This window comes from Amblyraja radiata, chromosome 10 (assembly GCF_010909765.2).
Source record: "Amblyraja radiata isolate CabotCenter1 chromosome 10, sAmbRad1.1.pri, whole genome shotgun sequence".
Taxonomy (NCBI): domain Eukaryota; kingdom Metazoa; phylum Chordata; class Chondrichthyes; order Rajiformes; family Rajidae; genus Amblyraja; species Amblyraja radiata.
In genome coordinates this window covers 33,769,863-33,793,913 of record NC_045965.1, presented here as the reverse complement: position 1 = coordinate 33,793,913, position 24,051 = coordinate 33,769,863, and the positions used below count along the sequence as shown (strand labels likewise).

The following is a 24,051-nucleotide window of genomic DNA, read 5'->3' as shown; positions in this document are numbered from 1 at the left end:
CGGTCACGTGATAGTGCCAACCAATGACAAGGGTTCTGACTGCCCAGCCGCGCCACTAGGTGCCGCTACAATGCGATAATTCTAATCATTGGCTCACCAAAGAAAAATGGGTTTGATTGATGGATGTCAGTCACACTAGATCCTGGATATTATTGCAGATATTGCTGAGGGCAGTGTCTCCCAGGTCAGGACTAGGGATGTTCACTGATGACTGCATAATGTGCAATACCATTCAAATCTCAGTGAATGAAGCAGTCCATTGCTACATGTCAGACAACATTCAGGCATCCGCGTGCACATATTTTCCAATGTTCTACAGATTCAGAAGTAGACAAAAAGTGCTGGAGAAACTCAGCGGGTGAGGCAGCATCTAAAGAGAAAAGGAGCAGGTGACGTTGAAAAAGCTACTTTTCTTAACAACTAAACCAGGTTCGCTTCTTAATAAACAGACACCACACAAACTGTTTGGTAGACCAGTTCAAAACTTTACTTAACATCGGCCGATGGAAGGGAGCGAGAATTCCAGCTAAGTGACCAATGTAGACACTCGACTGTCCTCGGTCCCCTTCTCTGAACAACAGAATTACATTGCCTTAAATAGGGTTTTTTTGTCCCCTTAGCACATTTCACAGACATTAGTCATGGTCAGAGGTACAGGAAAAGGTTTCCACAGAATGCATCACATCAAAGGCCTTTTGTTTACATGTTACAAGATATACTAAAAACATTGGCCATTTGTTTTAGGTCATTTTATCTTCACAGAGATCACCCTAGCTCTTTGCTGTCTGTCACTTGGTCCCTCATAAACATAGGACACTTGGTTTATGGCATCTTATCTTTCTACTTCCCTGGTTCCTCTCTCCGTCATAAACATTGGCCATTTGGTTTACGGCATCTTACTTCAAAGATGTGACTAGCTGTTTCTTTCTCTGTCACTTCCTCACTTGGGAGACAATGTTATAGGATTTACTATCTCACACACCCGCGACCTGAGGCAAGCCTAATTTGAGACTAAATATAAGCTGTAAGCTAGCCCAGAAGCCAATTTAATATCTTCTTATATTTTAACTAAAATTCGGCTTCATCAACGTTTCGGGTCGAGACCCTTCTTCAGAATGATCCTGAATATAGATTCAGGATCAGTTGCTGTGGATTGGAGGTTAGCTAATGTTATCCCACTTTTTAAGAAAGGAGGGAGAGAGAAAACAGAATTATAGACCAGTTAGTCTGACATCCGTGGTGGGGAAGATGCTGGAGTCAATTATAAAAGATGAAATAGCGACACATTTGGATAGCAGTGACAGGATCGGTCCGAGTCAGCATGGATTTATGAAGGGGAAATCATGCTTGACCAATATACTGGAATTTTTTGTGGATGTAACTGGGAAAATGGACAAGGGAGAACCAGTAGATGTAGTGTACATGGACTTTCAGAAAGCCTTTGATAAGGTTCCACATAGGAGATTAGTGGGCAAAATTAGAGCACATGGTGTTGGGGGTAGGGTACTGACATGAATAGAAAATTGGTTGGCAGACAGGAAACAAAGAGTAAGGATTAACGTGTCCCTTTCAGAATGGCAGGCAGTGACTGGTGGGGTACCGCAAGGCTCGGTGCTGGGACTGCAGCTATTTATAATGTACATTGATAATTTAGATGAGGGGATTGGGGGTAACATCTAAATTATGTTACCCCCAATCCCCAATCCCAAATTTGCAAATGACAAAGCTGGGTGGCAGTGTGAACTGTGAGGAGGATGTGATGAGGATGTAGGGTGACTTGGACAGGTTGGGTGAGTGGGCAGATGCAAGGCAGATGCGGTTAAATGTGGATAATTGTGAGGTTATCCACTTTGGTGGCAAAACCAGGAAGGCAGATTATTATCTGAATGGTGTCATGTTATGAAGAGGGGAAGTACAATGAAATCTGGGGGTCCTAGTCCATCAGTCACTGAAGGTAAGCATGCAGGTACAGCACGCAGTGAAGAAAGCTAATGGCATGTTGGATTTCATAACAAGAGGAGTTGAGTATAGGAGCAAAGAGGTCCTTCTGCAGTTGTACAGGGCCCTAGTGAGACCACACCTGGAGTATTGTGTGCAGTTTTGGTCTCCAAATTTGAGGAAGGACATTCTTGCTATTGAGGGAGTGCAGCGTAGGTTCACACGGTTAATTCTCGGGATGGCGGGACTGTCATATGCTGAGAGAAGAGCGGCTGGGCTTGGAATTTAGGATGAGAGGGGATCTTATTGAAATATATAAGATTATTAAGGGTTTGGATACGCTAGAGGAATCTATGGAATTCTTTGCCTCAAATGCAGTGGACGGCAATTCTCTGGATGCTTTCAAGAAAGAGTTAGATGGAGCACATAAAGATAGTGGAGTCGAGGCATATGGGGAGAAGGCAGGAACGGGGTATTGATTGTGGATGATCAGCCATGATCACAATGAATGGCGGTGCTGGCTCGAAGGGCCGAATTACCTACTCCTGCACCTATTGTTTATTGATTGAGGCCAGTTGCCACAGCCCCCAGGACATCATTGCAGGAGTTTCTGAAAGCATCGTTCCAGGTCGAAACATCTGGTCAGAAGTTGGGATGCTGTATACATTTAATTCACAATACACAATGTTTAATGCAATTCACGACTCCTCAGCAAATAGTGTAGTTGCTATCTACATGTAACAAAACCTAGACTGCATTAGGGCATGATCTTATAAGTGGTAAATAAAATTTGTGCACACAGATTGAAGAGCTGCTAATTCCCTATGGTTATCAGACTGTTGAATGGGCCTCTCAAATGCTCAGGATATATTCCCGATCTTCCAATCCACCTTGTTGCATCACTTGCACTTTTCAAATCTAAGTTTTACTTGTGGCCGTAACAATATTTTCTGCTCTCTGATTATTTTCTCTTTTGCACTACCTGTGGTACTCGTATGGTATGATCTGTCTGGATAGTACCATAGATTCTTTTTACTGTGTCAGTGCGCTTGACAAAAATCAAACTATACCAGGTGCCAGGGAATGATGATTAGAGAGCTCTAACCACTTACACTTGACATTTTGTGGCATTACCATTGCCAAATCCTCAATCATCAATATCTTGGGGCTTACTCTTGATCAAAAACACATCTAGTACAGGGAGTTTGTATCTAGCCACAGATACAAAGTAGCTGCAAAAACAGGCCAGAGGCTGAGTGTCCTGCAGCAAGCAGTTCCAGCATTATTCATGCTGGCATGCACCCGAGGCCTGCTTTTGACATTAACTCAACAATTGCAGCTAGTGACTTGGTTTCTGATGTCCTAAAATATTTCTAACCGTCTAAATGAGGAGCAAGATGGGAGACTTTCTACATCCAATAAAAAGTATTGTGGAAAAGCAGAGGGGAAGCTCAGTGACTATACCTGCCTCTATCACCTCCGCCCCATGTACAACTATGTGAAAATCTTGCCTGCGTAGGAAAGAACTGCTGGTTTAAATCAAAGGTAGACACAAAATGCTGGAGTAACTCAGCGGGGCAGGCAGCATCTCTGGAGAGAAGTATTGGGTGATGTTTCGGGTCGAGACCCTTCTTCAGACCTTGCCTCACAGAAAATCTTGCTTCACAGATTTTCCTCTCACCTTAAACACTACCCAGAAAAAGACTGTGGCTATCTACTCTATCAATGTGCCTAATTATAAATGTCTAAGATCATCCTCCTGTGTTCATTCCCAGTCTATCTAATCCCTGCTTGTAACTATGGTCTACAGGTATCTTCCTGGTGAATCTCTTCTGTACAGTTTCTAGCACCACTACATCCTTCTAAAGTGTAGTGACAGAATTGCACACAATATTCCACGTCTTGCCTAACCAATGTCTTGTACTGCTGCAACATGCTCAGATCACCCAGCTCACTCAATGTCCATGCCTATGAAGGCAATCAAATTCGATTGGGTTTATAATTGTCACATGCTCCAAAACTTTGTTTTGCCTGCTATCCAAACAGATCAGCATACCATAAATAGAACCAACCCATTCAAACTCGTATGCAATAGATAGAGCAAAGTGGAAGTTACAGAGTGCAGAATAGAGTTCTCAGCAGTGTGGCACATCAGTTCCTTAAGCAAAGTCCAATGCCCTCAATGGGATAGAAATGAACCAAACAGTAGAGTACCCTAGTTTATGGAAGGACTGTTCATAAGCCTGTTACGGCCACAAATAAAATTTGGATTTTAAAAGTGCATGATGCAACAAGGTGGATTGGAAGATGCTGCTTGACTTACCATTGTGTCGCCCTTTCAACCTTCCTGTGGTTCTCAGGATTATCTGTAGAAGTATGTATGTGTCACCTGCAATGTGTCACCTGCAATATGCCATATTTCCTGTCCCCTGAGGAAGTAAACATCATCCTTGCCTCAATTTGCCTCATAAATTACACTTCTTTTTCATGATCAAACCTTTATTTTCCTTTGTTAACCAAGGTTCCCTATCTTGATAATCTTTGTTTCCAACCGCTACGTGGACATGCTGCAGTAATTTCAAAAATAATACAACCACACTCTGAGATTAAAACAATAAAACCTTATTCCTACAGGAATGATGTCTTTACATCGAGTTAAAATAAGATTTTTGCAATGTCATTTTGAAAAATATTTGTCTTGCTTTAAAAAGCGATAAATAAGATTGTGAACATTACAGGGACAATTCTAACAATGGTAGAATATCTGTTAATAGCGTTCATTAGGGGTGGCACGCATTCATTTCGGTTTCAAACGTGTTATTATGAGTGCTGCTCACAAACAACTCCGTAGATATACATGGCATGACTTTACAGCTGATCATTATTGTGCTTCAAATTGCAAACTCATCGTACATTGACGTAAAGTAATTCCTCGTTAAATGGTCAACTAAAGACCATTCTGTCTCTTTAAAAGAACGATTTAATTAATCCCTGCCCCTTCCTCGATGATCCAGAAATTGCAATTTAGCGATCTGGGGGAAACAATGCGAAGCAATAAATTAGTCAGCAGCAATTAAGAAGCTGCTTGTTGCTCTGTCTAATGCAGATGCTGTCTTGGAGTGATGTTCAGTATATGTTCAGGAAACGAGGGCATCCGGGGCCGGTTTTTGGCGAGACACTGATTTGCGGGGCGATCATTTCCTGGTCGACAGGCGAGTTAACGTGAGCGCGGCCGGCGTGTGGACCCGGGGGAGGAGAGGAGAGGAGCCGCCGTGGCCCGGGGGCTGAGTCTCCGGCTGTCACTCATGCGGCGGCCCTACTCTGATATTCACCGCTCAGCTGTCGGAGAACCCGGGTACTGACCAAGGTAAAATGCATTGCGTGGGCCCAGCAGCTGCTTCCTGCTGCTGTTTCATTGCATTAATCATTTGATTCCTCACACAGTCAGGCAACCGTAGTTGTTATTGATTTTGTGAACAGAAATGGGACCCTAGGCTGTAAAACAAAAAGCTCACAGCTAGCTACAGGAAGTCTCATGCACGACGTATTTCGGAAGATGAAGGACATGTTAACCTTTCAGCAGCATTTCCCCTCGTCCGAGAAAGAGCTGATTCTTGTGCTCCGCTATAGTAACTTTGGTGCACAGTTTGGCAGGGCCGTGGGATGCATCAGAGCGCTTCACATCTAAAAGTGCTTTTGAAATAGGGTAGTTCTTCAGAAATAAAAGTTAGAAAGCTCCTAAAGCCTGCTGAACACACACAATAAAAATAAATCAATAGTGGATGCGGTAGTTGCTGACAAATGCTTATTAGCAAAGTGGGAAACTAACGTACGGGAATACACGGGATGGAGGACATTAGGGGTTCGCAAGGATACTGTGTAAAGGGTGCTGGCTGAGAAGAATTGAAACTCAGGCAGTGGTTTATCAGAAACACAATAACGATCAGCCACGATCACATTATCGCGTTTGCTCACTGCATTTCATCAAAACATCAATAATGCCTTAGTTTTGATGAAATGTAGCGCAAACGCGATAATTCCCGATATTTTCTATCTTTATATCTGCACGGCCAACAACTTCCGCTGTTATTTTCCCTTCAGCTCTCTCTTCTCTTTACCTTCATTTTTCTTAATCTTTGGAACTCTAAAGTAGGATAGCTGTGTCTCACGGTCACCCCGACTTGCACAATTATTTACAGCGCAAAAACTAACCGTTTTCGCGGTTTTTAACAGGTTTGAAAGTCCGCGTTTCTAGCATCAATAACATGTACCGGAAGTGACGTCTGTACCCCAGTTGGATTTTGCGGCTCCGTGCGTGAAGACCTGTGACCTTTCGTGAAATCACCCTATTGTCACGCAGATCATCTATTTTAGTGTTTGGATGTCCCGATGGCTTGGCATCAGGTTCACTGGATTATGATCCTTGTGCTCCCTTTAAATTTTGGACAGAAATCATGGTTTTAATGTGGGATATACTATATTATGAATCTGTTTGAGTTTTTCGCACATTCCCATTCTCCCTTTAAACTTATCTGGTTCACTTGTAAATTTATCATACTTTGTAACATAAAAAAAGATCAATTAAAAGCATATTTTGGTGTTTTGATAAGAACATTATCTGACACTCCAACAGCAGAACACAACGTGCTGGAGTAATTCAGCAGGTCAGGCAGAATCTCCGGAGGACATGAATAGCTGACGTTTTGGGTCGGCACCCTTCTTCAAACTGATTGTGGTGGGGGGAGAAAGCTGATGGGTGGACAAAGGCAAGAGATGAAAAGAGACTCCAGTTCAGCAAGATACCAGATTATTGGAGTTTTATCATGGAGCCAAGGAGAGGACACAAAATCCCTTATCTGCCCCATTTACTTTGCAACGTTGTCAGCGCCCTTTATATGGCGACTATTGCATACCTTGGGTAACAAGCAAAGAAGTTCACTGTGACTTGTCACATGTGGCAATAAAGTATTCAATTCAATTCAATACAAGGGTTAAACTCTGAAGATTGACATATAATGCTGGAGTAACCCAATGGGACAGGCAGCTTCTCTGGACACCGGGAACAGGTGACTTTTTGGGTGGAAACCATGAAACTATTCCTTTTCTCCAGAGATGCTGCCTGACCTGCTGAGTTTCTTCAGCACTTTGTGTCAATCTTTGATATAAACCAACATCCACAGTTCCTTCCTATACAAGGATTAAGCTCAACCAGCTCTTAAAAATGGTGATCCGTTCGACAATGGCATTCCTGTTTCTATTAATGGTGGTGGATAGGTTGGGGTATGGGGGTGGTCTGAGGATCAAAAGTTAAATGTTCTGCTCTGATGGTGCTTATGAAGATATTGGGGAGGAAAATGAGGTACTGTCGTTGATTAGCAACGCTTTAAAAATATTCAGTGATAGGACTATCAAAGTTATAGTCAGAGGTCAGGTGAGATATTCATCAAAATGTTCTCTTTGCGTCATTACAGATGACCATTTGCATACACAGGCCAACTAGTGATGGGTAGTCCACAGGAATGATAGCAGTAGGTTGTTTGCGGGAAAAGGAACATCTGAAAAGTGGGATTCTTTTCAAAGTGTAAAATGACAGTTTAGGGTGTGCATGTTCTTGTTAGAGAGAAGGTTGAGGCAGGAGTAAGGAAGCTTGGATGACGAGAGAAATTGAGGCTCTGGCTAGGAAAAAGAAGGAGGCCTGGGACAGGCATAGTTAACTGGGATCAAGTGTACCCCTGGAGGAGTTTTAAGGAGCATACTTAAGACGGAAATCCAGAGGACACAAAAGGAGCAGGAGATTGCTCTGGTAGATAATATTAAGGGAAATCCAAACAGATTTTATGTCATTAAGGGAAAGAGGGTGTCGAACTATAGACAAGTGAGCCTAACATCTGTGGTAGGTAGGTACTGGAGAGACATTTGGATAGACAGCCTGATAGAGATAGAAAGCATGTTTTTAACGTGGGAATACTATATTACAAATCTGATTTTTTTGAAGAAGTAATCAAAAAGGTTGATGAGGACAAAGGTGTAGACATTGTCAAATTCGACTTCATGAAGGTGTTTGATTAGGTTCCGCAGGATATGTTGTTCTGGGAGGTTGGATTGCGTGGGATCCAGGGGGGCCTAGCCAACTGCATAGATAATAGGTTTCATGGAAGGAAGCAGAGGGTGATGGTGGAGGGTTGCTTTTCAAACTGGTGGCTTGTGACTAGTGGTGTGCCTCAAGGATCGGTGCTAAGCCCATTACTGTTTGTGATTTATATCAACAAATTGGATGAGATATTAAGTTTGCAGATGATTAAAGTGGCAGTAACCATAGATAGCGAAGATGGTTATCAAAAATGACAGCAGGAACTTGATTAATTGGGTAAGTATGCTGTGGAATAGTTAAAGGAGTTTAATGCAGATAAGTTGGAGGTGTTGTATTTTGGAAAGTCAAACTAGGGCAAGACCTTCACAGTGAATGGCAAGTGAGTGCTGTAGAGCAGGGAGATCTAGGAATGTAGGTACATAGTTCCGTGTAAGGTAGGTCAGGTGGTCAAGAAGGCTTTCAGTACAGGGTATTGAGTATAGTTGTTGGGATGTTATATTACAGTTGTACAAGACGTTGGGGTGGCTGCATTTGTAGTATTTCTTCAATTTTGATCCCCCTGCTATAGGAAGGATATTGTTAAGATGGAAAGAGTGTAGAGAAGATTCATGAGGATGTTGCCAGGAATTGAGGGCCTGAGCTATAGGGAGTGGTTGGGCAGGCTAAGACTTTAGTCCTTGGAACATAGGAGGCTGAGGGAGGATATTATAGCGGTTCAAAAGATCATGAGGGAAATAGATAGGGTGAATGCACAGTCTTTCACCCAGACTAGGGAAACCAAGAACCAGATGACATAGGTTTAAGGTGAGAGGGAAAAGATTGAATAGGAAACTGAGGGGCATTTTTTTTTCACGCAGAGAGTGGTGGGTATATGGAATGAGCTGTCTGAGGAGATAGTTGAGGCAGGTACTATGACAACATTTAAAAACATTTGGACAGGTAAATGGATAGGAAAGGTTAGAGGGATATGGACCAAGCATGTGCAGATGAGACTAGTGTAGATGGGGCATCTTCAGATTCAGATTCAATCTTTATTGTCATTGTGCAGTGTATAGTACAGAGACAACAAAATGCAATTAGCATCTCCCCAGAAGAGCGAACATAGAATAATGGCCAACATGTGCAAGTTGGGCTGAAGGGTCTGTTTTCATGCTGCATGGCTCAATGACTCTAGCACATTGAAAGCTCCAAGTCCAAGAAGATCTGTAGTTTCATACACTTGCGTTCTACAAACAACTGTTTGACCATCCTTGTACATTTGTGGGTAACATCTGCAGAGATTGTTCAATGTGCACTGTTTTCTCAGTGTGAGTTAAGTAGACATTGACAGCCAGTCCAGATGAAGGGTCTCAACCAGAACATTGACTCTCCTTTTGCATCCACACATGCTGCCTGACCCGCTGAGTTCCTCCAGCAGTTTGTTGTTTGTTCCAGATGACATAATCCTCTGTTTCCAATCGAAAGCCAGTGTTGTTAGGCATGACGGTGAGGAACATCATGAAAAATTCGAATTTGTCCATGTTCAGTTATCAACTATCATTTTCCTGAAGCAATCACTGAATAATCATGAGGTAAAAGTTAGGCTGCTATTTTCTTTTTTATTCTTTCCCCTGTTCAGAAAGTGTTTGAAGTGTCTTGCTGTGTCTTGACTGTCTAAAAGGTCATCTTCCTGCATATGGTGTGCACAGCCTGAAGTTGTAGACCAAGGATAGACATCCAGGCCAGGACAGCATCAGTTATTGGGCGGATGGCTTTGATGCCCCCAGGGAAAAGCCTCAGTGAGCAGTCATTCACGATGTTTGGGATAGTCTGGTCTGGATGTATGCAGGATGTTTCACTGTGGGGCCTGTGATGACCTCTCCGTGGTTGGTGTTGGCATCTTTCCAGGCTCTGCGCCACTCAGTCTTGAAGTCGAAGTCTTCCAGGGATTTAACAGAAGACCAGAAGGGTTTGTGGGACTTCAGGCGCATGTTGGGCAGATTGTTCAAGTCAACATGGATGGGAAGGGCAGGGTTAGCCTCGATGGTGCACCAATCTTTCAACATCCTCTCCCTTCTGTGTATGCTGGCAGGGCCAATATGAGAGAGGACAGGAGCCACTGTAAAGGTGTTGACTTAAGCGTCCCTGTGATGACCCGCATTGCAGAGTAAAGGACAGTGTGAACTCGTTTGGTGTGGCAGCTATTAGCCCAAGCAGTTGAGAAAAACTCGGCTGTTGAGTAGACTAGGGCTAAGCTTGCGGCACGGAGGGTGTGTGCATTGGATCCCCAGCTGTTGCCTACAAGTTTCCTGATGATGTTGACCCTTGCTTTCAGTTTATCAGCCACCATCTTCAGATGTTCACGATACGTGAGGGTGCGATCCAGGGTGACTCCGAGATACTTGGGGAATTCTTCAAGAGTCAAGAGAGTTTATTGTCATGTGTCCTAGATAGGACAATTATATTCTTGCATTGTTGCAGCATAACAAGTTCATAGTTTGGTTGAAGTTGTGTTTAACAGTCTTATGGCTGTGGGGAAGAAGCTGTTCCTGAATCTGGATGTTGCAGATTTCAGGCTCCTGTACCTTCTACCCAATAGATGAGTGTATGGCCAGGATGGTGTGGGTCCTTGATGATGCTGGCAGTCTTTTTGAGGCAGCGACTGCGATAGATCCCCTCGATGGTAGCGAGGTCAGAACCGATGATGGACTGGGCAGTGGTTACGACTTTTTGCAGCATTTTCTGCTCCTAGATGCTCAGTTTGCTGTACCAAGCCATGATGCAACCAGTCAGCATGCTCTCTACTGTGCACCTGTAGAAGTTCGAGAGAGTCCTCCTTGACATACCGACTCTCCATAATCTTCTCAGGAAGTAGAGGCGCTGATGTGGTTTCTTCATGATTGCATCAGTGTTCTGGGACCAGGAGAGATCTTCGTAAATATGCATGCCCAGGAATTTGAAGTTCTTGACCCTTTGCACCATAGGACTGGTGCTCCATACAAAAAGGACTGTGGGGCTAAAAGGTCTAAAATTATCTTCGGATATCTGATAATATATAGCATAGAACTTCAGATGAAGATTTAGGAGATGATCTGAAGGGGTCTGTGATGTTACTGGATTTATATTTGTCTGAGGTGAGGTACAGCTTGTCCCGCATCAGGATTTAGTGCAGGAAGGAACTGCAGATGCTAGTTTAAACCGAAGCTGGACACAAAAAGCTGGAATAACTCAGTGGGACAGGAAGCATCTCTGGAGAGAAGGAATGGGTGACGTTTCAGGTTGAGTCTCTTCTTCAGAGTTGGTGTTGGCAGACATGCGTGTTGTTTTTAGTGCAACTACTCTATGAATTGTTTAAAATGGACATTGAAGTCATGGGAGATCATAATGATTGTATGTATATCTGCAAGGCTCCAAAAAACAGCATTGTATTTGAACACTACTGGAATGCATTGATAAAAAGATGAAAAGGGAGACTTTACCTACAGAATGATGCAGGCCCTGTATTAGAGTGCTTTTATATTGCTAGGCAAAATTGGCTGTTTGCATTTGTTAATCTGCCTGCAGCACCTAACCACATACTACCACTGAACCTCAGGAAGCTCATATCAGATCTTTTGCAGTTACATCTGTGAAATTCCTTAGTAGCTGTCAGCTACTAAGACATTTATTGTCTTACTTTATCACGTTTGTACGTGATAGTGGAAAATAGAGATTTCCATTGCTTTGAAGCTTCCTCCACGGAGTTTTGATTTCTTTAAAATATTTCTTCATAACGTTTTTGTCTTTTAGTAGGAAGAAATGAGGACTGGATTTTGGCTTTGGGCTGCTAGAAGGCACCTGTTCACCCGGCGAAGCTGCAGTTTTCAACAAAACACCTCCGTGCTGCCAGAACGATTTCAGATATGGAGAAGTTACAAAATGAAATATCAGAGGTTAAAAACAAGTGATGGACCATACCGCTCAGCGAGAAATCCAGATGCTTGGCGGAGCTGGATTCAACCTAATTCAATGTTGCTATCTTTGCGGAGCTGGATTCAACCTAATTCAATGTTGCTATATTGGCGGAGCCGGATTCAACCTAATTCAATGTTGCTATCTTGTCGGAGCTGGATTCAACCTAATTCAATGTTGCTATCTTGCACAAGACATCAGTCAGTTTTCAGAAATACCATACGTAATGTAGCACTTCTATCTAAAAGGTCACCAGGCATCAATCTGAGCCCACTCTCCTTCAGTGACTTTTCTCACTGCACAAGATGTAAGCCGGCTTGTGTCTTGTCAAGAAAATGTTTTAATGCTAAAGAAACTGCTGACCTACATAAAGACTTCCACACAACATCTCGAGTCCTAGCCTTTCCAATCCCTCTCATTTGGATGCTGCTGACGCCCCTCAAGAAAATTTTGACAATGATTCTTGGCAGGTAAAATTGATGGATGTATAAATGTTTAAGGGGATAGAGTGCTCTCGCAACACAAGCATAAATATAATATTAACTGGGAACTATGGCAGCATCAGAGATGTGGGATTGGCTTTTCAAACTAAAAGAGAAGTATCAAATTGATTTGTGTCTTTAAAATATTGTAATCTGACACTTTGTTTTGTGGAAAAGCCAAATTAGAGTTAAAAAATAAATATTAACTTAATTTTTGTAATGCATTTTGTTACAATGATATAGTTTGATATTTTTACTACAGCTACAAGTGGAAGCTATTGGGTATTATCATCAGGTAGACAAAAATGCTGGAGAAACTCAGCGGGATCGAAGGTAAACAAAAATGCTGGAGAAAATTATCAGCGATGTTTCAAGTGTATGGCATTCATTTCAGCAGGTGCAAGTCAGAGGTCGGTGCTTTAATGCAGTTATGAAGGCAACTAGTGTAGCAGAGAGTGTGTGTATATATATGGAAGTGGTCACAATGCTTCTGGTGCCCTGATTGCAGTTTTAGCAACCTCTTTGAGGAAGGTCAAGATAGCTCTGGTTGGGACAGTGGAAAATACTACAGGCCCACCACCGATTTTCCGGCACTCTTGGTTCCAGAGCATTGTCATATTATCTGCTTTGCCAGACCAACAGAGGTCATGGCTTCAGGGGACCGAGATACCGGCCTGTAAAATCGAACTCGGAAGTCGGCTATGTGAGCAAATCCACTGGGTCCGGCTGGGCCGGAGTTCAAGAGCCCTGGTCCCAGGAGACAAATTTGACCCGCCGATCCACCACCTTATCTGGCCTATTTTGGGGGGGATTTCAAGTGCACTCTCCTAATTTTATCTGGATTAAAGGAGGTGCTAGACCAGTTGGTGGTGGACCTGTGCAACTATTAGAGAAAACTGGTAAGCAAAATCAGAAGTAAAATTTAGGAAGGTTAAACATTTTATTGACACGCTTTCCTTGATGCTTTCAAATTGAAAGATGGATTTCAAATTGATTCAGTGGTGAAGGATTGAAAAACAGGATAAACAAATTCAAACCACAAATTCAAGGAGCAAAATAATTATTGGAATCGATGAATCGTTGCCAGAATGTGTAATTGAAAGAATAGTTGATAGTGTTTTGAGAAAACGGAAAGAGAGATTTGGTGAGAAAGAGTCCGCAGATGCTGGGATCTTGAGCAAATCACAAAGCAGGTCAGGCAGCATCTGTGGAGACAATGGACAGGTGATGTTTGAGGTCAGGATCCTGCTTCCGTCTATCCCAAAATGTCATCTGTCCATTCGCTCCACCGATGTTGCCTGAATTGCTTAGTTTCTCCAACACATTGTGTTTTTCTCACGTGATCTTTGGAATTGTTCTCTAGAAATGGAGCTCTCTTTGTTCGCTCTTCATTGTCCTTAAAATCCCACACTTGCAAGATAAATTAACTTACAACCCCACGCTTTGGATTGCATAATATGTGTTTTTAATTTTAAAGTCTTTAAGCGCTTGGTGTGTGGTACTGTTGGAAATATAAATCATCAATAAAGGGCAAAGAACATAAGTAGTTAAAGCTTGCAAACTGCCAGCTCAGGTATGTGTTATATATTCCAAATGTTACTCAGGTAATTCTTCACAGAAGTTTCAGTGAGTGGCACCTTTGCACTTGTCCTTCTTTACTGCAGTTATTTGGATAAAATGTTGGAAATATTCAGCATGTCAGACAGTAACCATGGAAAGTGAAATGTTAATGTTCTCGATTTCAGTTCTGATTCAGGGTCTCCAATCTGAAACATTAACTATTTATCTTTCCACATACAGTATGTTGCCCAACCTGTTTCCAGCATCAGTGGGTTTAGTGTTTTTCTTTTTGGATAACTGCAATAGTTTAAAGACCCTTGAGCTACATGAAGTCTTACTTATATTTTTTTAGTAGGAATGGTAAATTAGAAACTGATTATTTTAGTGGTACTGTCTGATCATTTCAGCTTGAATAATATGATTTTCGAGTCCAAACAAATCTGATGTTGTCAAACAACAACAAGCCTCTCAGCCCCGAGCCTGCACTTCCAATAGTCATGTCAAAGTTGATCAGCACCTCAAATTCACTTACCTGCCTTTGCAAAATTCAAATGGCTCATGGACTTTATGCTTTCATGGACTTTATCTTTACATTTTTCCCTTGTGGATTCAGAGATTCAGATTTCCATTACCTTCTGTAGGGGGTGAAATAGCTTCTATAGTGCTGGTTTCTCTTCAATTACCCCCAGGAGAGAGCATAATGCCGCTATGTCTACCCAATCAAATCTCGTAATGTAAATGTTTTAATTCAAATGAATATAGATTCCATCCCAATGGAAAAATGTCAGTGGCGTGTAAACCAATATTAAGCACACTGCACCGCACCGCACCCTTTCCACAGCTGTGTAGCTGTCTCCTCCAATGCTGGCATCAACAGAGGACATTTTTCTAATTTTTGGAACAAAGAGGAATGGAAGGCAAATGACAGACCTAGAGGTGATTTTTTTTTCTCCCTTGTTTCTGGGAGGTACTTTCATGAAGCGGTAGAGTTATCCAGCATGGAAACAAGTCCCAAGCTAAATTAGTCCATATCTGCCATCAACCATTTACACCAATCCTACAATTATCCCATTTTATTCTCTCAACTTTTCCATCAACTCCTTCCCACCACCATTCCCCCTTTGCTCCCTGATTCTAGTATTCCCCCACACATAAGGGGCAATTTATAGTCACCAGTTAACCTACTAAAATGTTTACGGGATGTGGGAGGAAACTAGAAATCCCGGAAGAAACCCATGAGGTAAGTGGGAGAAGATGCAACTCCATGCAGACAGCAGCCATGGTCAAGATTAAATCTGGATCTCAGGCCTGGCTGCAGTTGATCTATCTTTAAGGATGTAAAATGTCTCCTTGATATCGGAAACATCCACCATTCCTGTGCATGGCAGATGTAAGGCATCATTTAGAATTTTATACATAATCTGGAGATCACTGTGCTGGAGTGATATCTTGCTTTTTAGCATTTTACCTTAACCACCTATAATTATCTTTATCCCTTTTTCTACCCACGTTATTTGATCCAACATGCACAACAACGTATGGCTGCTCTCTCTCCCCCTGAGAATGCCATGCAGCCCCCCAGAGACATCCTGGACACTGGCACCAGAGAGACAACACACCAACCTGGAGTCTCGGTTGCTGCCACAGAATCTCCTGTCTCACCCCCAAACTAGCAAGTCTCCCACCATTCTGGCTCTGCCTGACATTGTCCCTCCTCACTGTATCTCAGAGCCAGGCTCACTGCCACAGAGCTGCCTGGTGTTGCTGCTCACCCCTGATGGATCATCCCACTCTCACCACCCCCATGCGGTCTCACTGAAGGGGAATGGCCACAGGGATCACCTGCATTTTGTGTCTACTTCCTTTCTTTATGGTCACCCACCGACTCTCTTCATATCCTGATGAGCATTATCTAAGAAACTCTCATTCTCCCAGGTGATCCTGAGGTCATCCAGTCACATTCCAGTGCCCTAATAAAGCCATTGCAGGAGTTGTACCTGGATACAATTCCTACTGGTGTAGTCATCAGGGACACCAGTAGTTTCCCTGACTTCCCACATCCTGCAGGAGGAACATTACACCATTCTACCTGCCGTCACAACTGCATTAAACAAAGAAAGAATAAGCACAAGAATTACACATAACAGCAGACTGTACCTGTACCTTTATCTCCCTCTGTTCAGGCTCCTTGCTGAAGATACTTGAGTCAAAGACACTCACGTCCCCTCCGCATGCTGCTCCCAATAGGCTGCTTGGATATACCTTGCCTTTTTAATCAGTTGCTCAATGTGCCAATTTCGATCACCCAACCAGACCACCAGCTAGCTTTCAAATTCTTCTATTCCTGCTCTGACACTGAAATTAACTGGTAAGTTGGAAACTTTTAATATGAGTCATGGGCCAACATGTTCTCGTTAGAGTGAAGGGCAAAATTGGCAGGAGCAGGTATTCCTGACTGACAAGGTATGAGATGCTAGAGAAAAATGGAGGCATATGTCAAGTATAGGCAGATGGGATCAAGTAGATCCCTTAAGGGGTATTGGGGGTGTGAGGGAAATCAGAAGGGCAAAAATGGAAACGAGATAGCTTTGGCAAATAAAGTTAAGGAGAATCCAAAGGAATTCTAAAAGAGTAACTAGGGAGAATATAGGGCCATTTAAAGGTCTATACTTACCATGGAGAAAGGCATGAATGCAAGGGAACTTGGGGAGGGTTGTAGTGATATTTTGAACAAATCCACATTACAGAAGAGGAGGACATCACACTAGATATATCCAACCAAGTTCAGTTGCACAAGTACGGTGAAGTGGAGGTATCATGTAAATCCTGCTTGTGGCAGTATCATTGACACATAGATTTGGACAACACACAAAAACATAAATTATGCAGGATAGTAAAAAGAAAGAGATTGTCTAAAACACAAGACAGTTGTGACTTGAAGTTGGGAAACAGTGGGTGGTGATTGAGAGTTGTTTTTCTGACTGGAGAAGCGGTGTACCACAGGAATCGATGCTGGGCCCACTTGTGTTGTTTATCTGAAGGATTTGGATGTGAATCTAGGTGGCACAGATAGTTTATGATGGCACTAAAATTGAAAAAGTTATTTTAATCAACTGGGAAAATGGGCCAAGGAATGGCAGATGGTGTTTAATTCATGTGAGGTGATATATTTTGATCGGACTAATTGTGTTAAGATTTGTACTGTGAATGATAGGGCCCTGGGGAATGTTGAAGAACAAATAGACCAAGAGATCCAAGTACATAGCTCCATGAAAGCAGCAACAGGTGGGCAGGATGGTAAAGAAAGTGTTTCACACACTTGCCTTCATCAGTCGAGCTATTGAGTACAGCAAAAAACACAATGTGCTTGAGTAACTCAATGGGTAAGGCAGCATCTCTGGAGAACATGGACAGGCAATGTTTCAGGCCACCACCATTCGTCAGACTGAAAAAGGGCCCTGACCCGAAACACTTTGAGTTACTTAAGCATTTTTTGTTAACCAGCATCTGCAGTTCCTTGTGTCTCTATTGAGTGCAGGATTTGGGATGTCATGTTACAGCTGTTAAATTGGTAAGGCCACACTTGGAGCACACTTTACAGTTCTGGTTACCTGCTATAGAATTGGTAAAAATGCATTAAAAATTCACAATGGTGTTATTGAGCCTGGAGGACTGGAGGAGAACCTGGAAAGGCTTGGTCTTTTTTCTCTAGCGGGTATTCTGAACCTTAGACGTTTATAATATCATGAGGGAATAGATAAGGCAAGAAGGGAAAGATGTTAAAGGGAACTCGGGGGCAGCTTTTCCACACAAGAGGCTAGTGCTTATACAGAAAGAGCTGCCAAAGGAAGTGGTAGAGGCAGGTATATTTACGATATTTAAAAGACACTTTGACAGGTATGTGGATAGCAAAGGTTTGGAGGGATATGGGCCAGGTGCAGGCAAGTCATACTAGCTTGGTTAAACATTTTGGTCTGCACGGATGAGTTGGGCTGACTGGCCTGTTTCTGAGCTGTATAAACATTTAGACAGGTACTGGAATCGGATGGGTTTGGAGGGATATTGGCCAAAAGCTGGCAGGTGGGACTAGAGTAGATGGGACATGTTGGTCAGTATGGGCAAGTTGGGCTGAAGGACCTGTTTCCATGCCGTGTGACTCTATGACACAAAAAGTGGCTGAGAGAGGGTGGTGCAGGTTGATAGCCACGGCTTTATGGTCTGGATGAATGATGAATGAATGAAGGTGATGAATGTGGATGGAGTAGAAAACAAAACAATGCTAGAACCATGAGCAATGAAACGTGACAGTTGCTGAAGTCTGAAACAAAAGAGAATGCTGGAAATATCCAGCAGGTGTGGCAACAACTGTTAAGAGAGAGATACATTAATATTATAGGTTGAAGATCTTTTATGAGAATTATTTATGGGCAACTTCCTTTGCCTCCCAAATTTAATTTTTAATTTTGCTCCTTGATTTTCTGGAGATATTCTGAGAAAGATGATCTCTTAATCATGCCTCCTCGAGACATGAAAGAGATGAAAGGATAAACTGGAGACTGGAAAGGATCTGTTTTGTTGCATAATTGTAGAGTTTTCATGTCAGGAAATCGGATGGAAGTTTGTGATTTAAGTAAGGGGGAGGGGTGCTTTTGTTTTCATTTCCTTGAGGTATTTTGCTCCTTGGTATATATTTGCATGAATCGATCTTGGTTGACTTTCATTTCCATCACTTTTGTTTTGCTGTAAAATTTGCCTCGTATTTCAATTTTTGATTAATGAAGTATGGTGTAAATCCCAGCCAGTTGCCTTCAGTTGGGTCTTTCAAAACACAGTTAGAAGTAAACTGCTAGCTTGCTATTTTTTAAATTAAATATTGGGCTCCACTAGGGCAGTGAGAAATCCTTATGTGAGAAATTTTAAGACAAAAGATAAAACTGCCAATTATAAAATAAAGCTCATGGAAGTTTGTCAGCTGGAGCATAACTGGAAATGATCATGGAAGTCCAGACAAAGGATTGCAAAACTCAAGGCAATGCCTTTGGAGGAGCAACACCTTATTTTTTCGCTTGAGCAGATTATACCCAAGTGGTATGGATATTGACTTCTCTAACTTCAAGTAACCTTTGCCTTCCCTCTCTCTATCCCTCCCTCCTTCCCAGTTCTCTGAGTAGTCTGACTGCAGTGTTGTTACCTTCTCCTCACTAGCATTCTACATTTGTCTTGACAGTCATCCCCTTTGTCCCGTTTTCACACCTTACATTTCCTTATCTCTGCACCTCCCTCTCCCCTGATTCAGTCTGAAGAAGAGTCTCGACCCGAAAAGTTACCCATTCCTTCTATCCAGAGATGCTGCCAGGCCCGCTGAGTTACTCCAGCATTTTGTGTCTACAAAGCAATGAATGCTCTCTAACCCACAACATTCACAACTGGAATATTCCCATTGCATTTCTTCATGTGGTTGCTTTGTTTTTTTTTCAGGAGCATACGGAAATGGTGGCAGGCTCTCCCACCTGACAAGCAGGTGGAGCTCAAGGACAAGGCGAAAAGGAACAAGTGGAGCATTTTGCTCAGTTTATGTGGCCTGTCTGGTGTGATTGGAATATATTTCTGGACCCACCTGGATAAGAGTCCGATCACAGGACGCAGACGCCTACTGGTGTTCAGCAAACGACAGTTCCTGCGGCTGGCTGAATTTGAGTACCAGTCGGTAAGCATGCAAACTACCTGTAACCACGGTAACCAAGTCCCTGTGACCGATGATGTTGTGTTCCTTCTTGGTGACCTATTCTATAACTTATTGTCAGACCGAGCAATACGTTTTTGCGTTTCATTCATTTACAATCTCTGTTGTTATGAACCAAGAATACAGCTTTCAAATGATATATATCAGCAGTGGCGATAGACTAAAAAAGCTGGAGGAATTCAGCGGGTCAGGCAGCAACTCTGGAGAAGAGGAATAGGTGACTTTTCTGGTCGAGACCCTTCTTCAAACTGAGAGTTAGGGGAGAGGGAAACGAGAGATACAGAAGGCACATAGAAGAAATGAATGAAAGATATGTTACTGAGTTGTGCTTTCCATTGAACCATTCAACATGTTTACCGGCAGCTGTGGCACTTGTTTGCACCATTCCCCTGTGATGCCAGTAGATGGAGCACTTACTGGATTCCCAGTGTGCTCCTGATACTGACTGTACACCAGGTTACTTGCTTCTCTTGGCTGATGCTCCAACTCCCCTCCAGTCATCTCCCTTCTATTAATGCAAGAACTGTTTTTGTTTATGCACAACCCCCCCAAGTAGGCTTTTTTTGCACTTTTACTAAAGTTGTTTCTAGTTTATTTCATGCAGGGGTCATGGTGCGAGAAGCATAGGAAACAGGCAGCTGCTGGTCGTCATGGAGCTGCAGGCAGGCGGCACCGTGGCCGAACTGAGATGCATCGCAAGTGAGGACAATTGGCCTGTTTAGATCGAAGAACTTGAGAGTCGGGGTGCGTGCGAGCTTGGACTTCAGGGCCACGAATGCCGACTGGTGATGCGGGAGCCAGACCCAGGCATTGTCCTTCTTGATCAGCTCCCTCAGGGGAGCACTCAGTTCGCTGAGGTCGGGTATGAACTTCCCCAGGTAGTTGACCATGCCCAGAAAGCGCTGCAGGCCGGGCACGTCGGTGGGAGCGGGCATTTCGGTGACCGCTGCCGTCTTCTGGGGGTCTGGCTTTAGACCCCCGGCCGTGAAAACGTGGCCTACGTAAGTGACTTCCGGAACGCGGAACCGACACTTCTTCGGGTTGAGTTTGAGATTGATCTCACGAGCCCTGTCCAGGACTTGGCGGAGGTGCAGGTCATGCTCAGCGACGTCCCTCCCGTACACCAGGATGTCATCCACGATGATAGCGCACGGCAACCCGGCAAACAGCTGTTCCATGGTGCGTTGGAAAACCTCGCTTGCTGAGTTGATCCCAAAAGGCATGCGGAGAAAACGGAACCTGCCGAAGGGTGTGATAAAGGTGGTCAGGAAGGAGGAACGTTCATCCAGAGGGATCTGCCAGAAGGAGCTCTTGGCATCTAGGACCGAGAAGACTGTGGCTGGACCGACCTGTGCAGCGACGTACTCCACTGTCCGCATGGGGTAGTGCGGGCGTTTGATGGCAAGGTTCAGGTCTTTCGGGTTGATGCAGATCCTGATCTCGCTCTTGTCCTTCTTGGCAGCGACGACCATGGTGGAGACCCACCGGGTGGGAGCACTCACCTCCTTGAGGATGCCCATGGCCACCATGTCACGTAGTGTGGACTCCACGCGGCCCTTCATGGCAAAAGAAACGCGGTGGGCTGGTCTAATCACCGGGTTGACCCCCGGGTCAACAACGATTTTGTAAGCACAGGGCAATTTGCCCAGAACGTCATCAAAACGGTCGGGGTACTCGCTCAGGGGGTCCATGGGGGCCTGCACCAGGTGGATGTCGCGGTGGAAAGAGACCAAGCCAAAGTCCTGGCATGTACGGGCGCCCAGCAGGGTGACGTTTTCAGAATCCAGCAGGAAAAAGTGAGGGGCCGAGAGGTCTCAAGAACTGTACAGATAAACGTGGCCTTCCCCACAGGGACCAGAACACCTCCCCCATAGGCATGAAGGCGGGAGTCATCGGGAGTAACCCTCTCCCCAGATCTTATCTGCTTGAAGAGGCTAACAGACATAACATTGGCAAAAGCACCAGTATCGACCTTCGCAGGGAAGGAGTGGCCATTCACAGTAACATGTACAGAGGGATCCGTTATCAATGCAGGTGCACCCAAAAGCGAAAACACAGTTGAATCACCATGGGAGGAGCTCGTATCAGAGTCAGGGAGTTCATCCGACTGGTACTGGGAACCAGGCGCGCTATCAGAGTCCACAAGGTTGTTTAGACTCCTTCTTGGAGCAGGGACAGGTTTCCCACGGGATTGACATGCCGCAGAAAAGTGGTTCAGCTTCCCGCAGGAATTACAAGTTTTACCCTGCGCTGGGCAAACGTTGAATTGGTGGGAAGAGAAATTGCAATTTGGGCAGCGACGAGGGGTGACCTTAGCGGGCGCAGCGGCGGTGCCCTGGCGTGGCGGGCCATTGATCCGCCGGCGGCCAGCAGCACCGGTGATGTTGATGTCCTGGGACACCGGTTGAGATACGGAGCCAACAGCAGAGGCCATGCGAGCGGCATGCATAGCTTCCCTTAGCGTTAGATCAGGCTTCATCAGGAGCTCGTCACGCAGCTTAGAGTTCAGGAGACCGTTGACCAGGACATCCCTGATCATTTCGCCGGGGTTATCGTTTCAAGGCGGCACCGCCGAGCCATATGACGCAAAGAGGCAATGAAAGCGTCAATATGCTCATCGGGAATCTGACGCCTTTGGAAGAACTTAAAGCGCTCGATAATGTTATTTGTAGGGATATCGCAGAGGGCAGTGAATTTAGCCATGAGACATACCGGGTCGCGACGGTCTTCACCAGGGGTGAACTCGAACGAGGCATAGTGTTCCATGGCCTCCGGACCAGCCAGGTTGAGGAGCAGGTGAGCCTGTACAGCAGGAGTGGCATCAGGATGAGAGATTGCAATATAGTGTTCATAGTCGCGCTGGAAGACAGTCCAGCGGTGGACGATGTCCGTGTCAAAAACGAGCGTGTCGGAACGACGACACGAGTTGGACATGATAAAAAACAGGGGGATGGGGACACAACTGGGAGAAAGCAAATAATAAAAATAAAGTCGATGAACAGGAGACGCGAGTCTACCGCTGTGACACCATGTAAAATGACTTGCTTGTCACACAAAGTCTTTTACTAGATAACTTTATTATAAGCACTACACACACTGCACTAGCTGTCCGTGGTCATCACTGGAGCTAGAGAGAGAGCTGGAGGTTGGGAAGCTACAATTATACAAGAGACAATGGGGAGTGGTTAGTAGTGGTGAGGTCACTATGTTAAAGGAGCATGCACTGATCTACAAGAGAGACCCACCCTTTGGCCCTGATTTAATATTAGTTGCTTTTTATTCTCCCCTACAGGTATTTCCCCAGTTTCTTGGGATGATTTTATATAAAGGCTGCTGGATTTTGAGCTCATCTGTCAGATCTATTTTTAGCTTGCATGACAGTGGAAAATAAAACCAAATGTTCTTGTCTCTTTATATAATTAATACTTTTGATGCCTGGGATCATCGCAATTATGTTCCCTGCACTCTGGTTTGATATCTTTCAGTGATGCAGCTCACAAAACTTGATATTATTCTTGAGCAATTAAATCATCAGGTTTCACTTAATGGTTGACGTGTAAAATGTATTATGCACCTGTTTCTTAGAAGAACATACAAACCCATATTCCTTTCAATTATTGGTTCTTGCAAAGCATTCTACAGTGGACTCCAGTGCCTGGGTCACGTTGTTTATACTCTTTGCCCAAACACACCACTCCCATGCCCTAACCTGGGCCAACTCCAGACAGATGTTAGACAGATAGGCATGAAGATGGACACAAAATGCTGGAATAACTCAGAAGGAATGGGTGACATTTCGTGTCGAGACCCTTCCACCAGTGTGAAGAAGGTTCTCGACCCGGATCGTCATCTCTTCCTTCTCTCCAGAGATGTTGCCTGTTCCGCTGAGTTACTCCAGCGTTTTGTATCTATCTTCGGTTTAAACCAGTATCTGCAGTTCCTTCCTACACATCCAGCCAGGAGTTGCTTGACCAGGTGATGCAGTGTTGCGTGGTGGATGAGTCTCGGGTCATGCAATAGATTGGGCAGAGCTGAAGCAACATGTGTGAAACTCTTGAGGAAGTCTCTCACAGGTAGCAGTGTTCCGTAAGCACCAGCTTCTCTCAACCTTCAAAGCTCTCGGGGGTTTGTTAATTTTTCTGAAAGTTCAAAAATATGTAAAAGCTATGGTGGCACAGTGGTAGAGTTGCTGACTTACAACGCCAGACAGAGACCTGGGTTCGATCCTGACTATGGGTGCAGTCTGTATGGAGTTTAGTTTAGTTTAGTTTAGAGATACAGCGCAGAAACAGGTTCTTCAGCCCACC

The 24,051-nt window shown here is 44.0% G+C and overlaps 1 protein-coding gene across 1 annotated transcript in view; it reads left to right on the top strand.

Moving 5' to 3' along the window:
• The first annotated feature begins 5,120 nt into the window (after positions 1-5,120).
• oma1 (OMA1 zinc metallopeptidase) overlaps positions 5,121-24,051 on the top strand; it is a 59,593-nt gene continuing 40,662 nt past the window's right edge. Inside the window, 4 exon segments of the mRNA XM_033028516.1 lie at positions 5,121-5,305; positions 11,798-11,992; positions 12,110-12,429; positions 19,480-19,708. Of these exon segments, the coding sequence (XP_032884407.1) occupies positions 11,807-11,992; positions 12,110-12,429; positions 19,480-19,708 (735 nt within the window). The 5' untranslated portion in view covers positions 5,121-5,305; positions 11,798-11,806.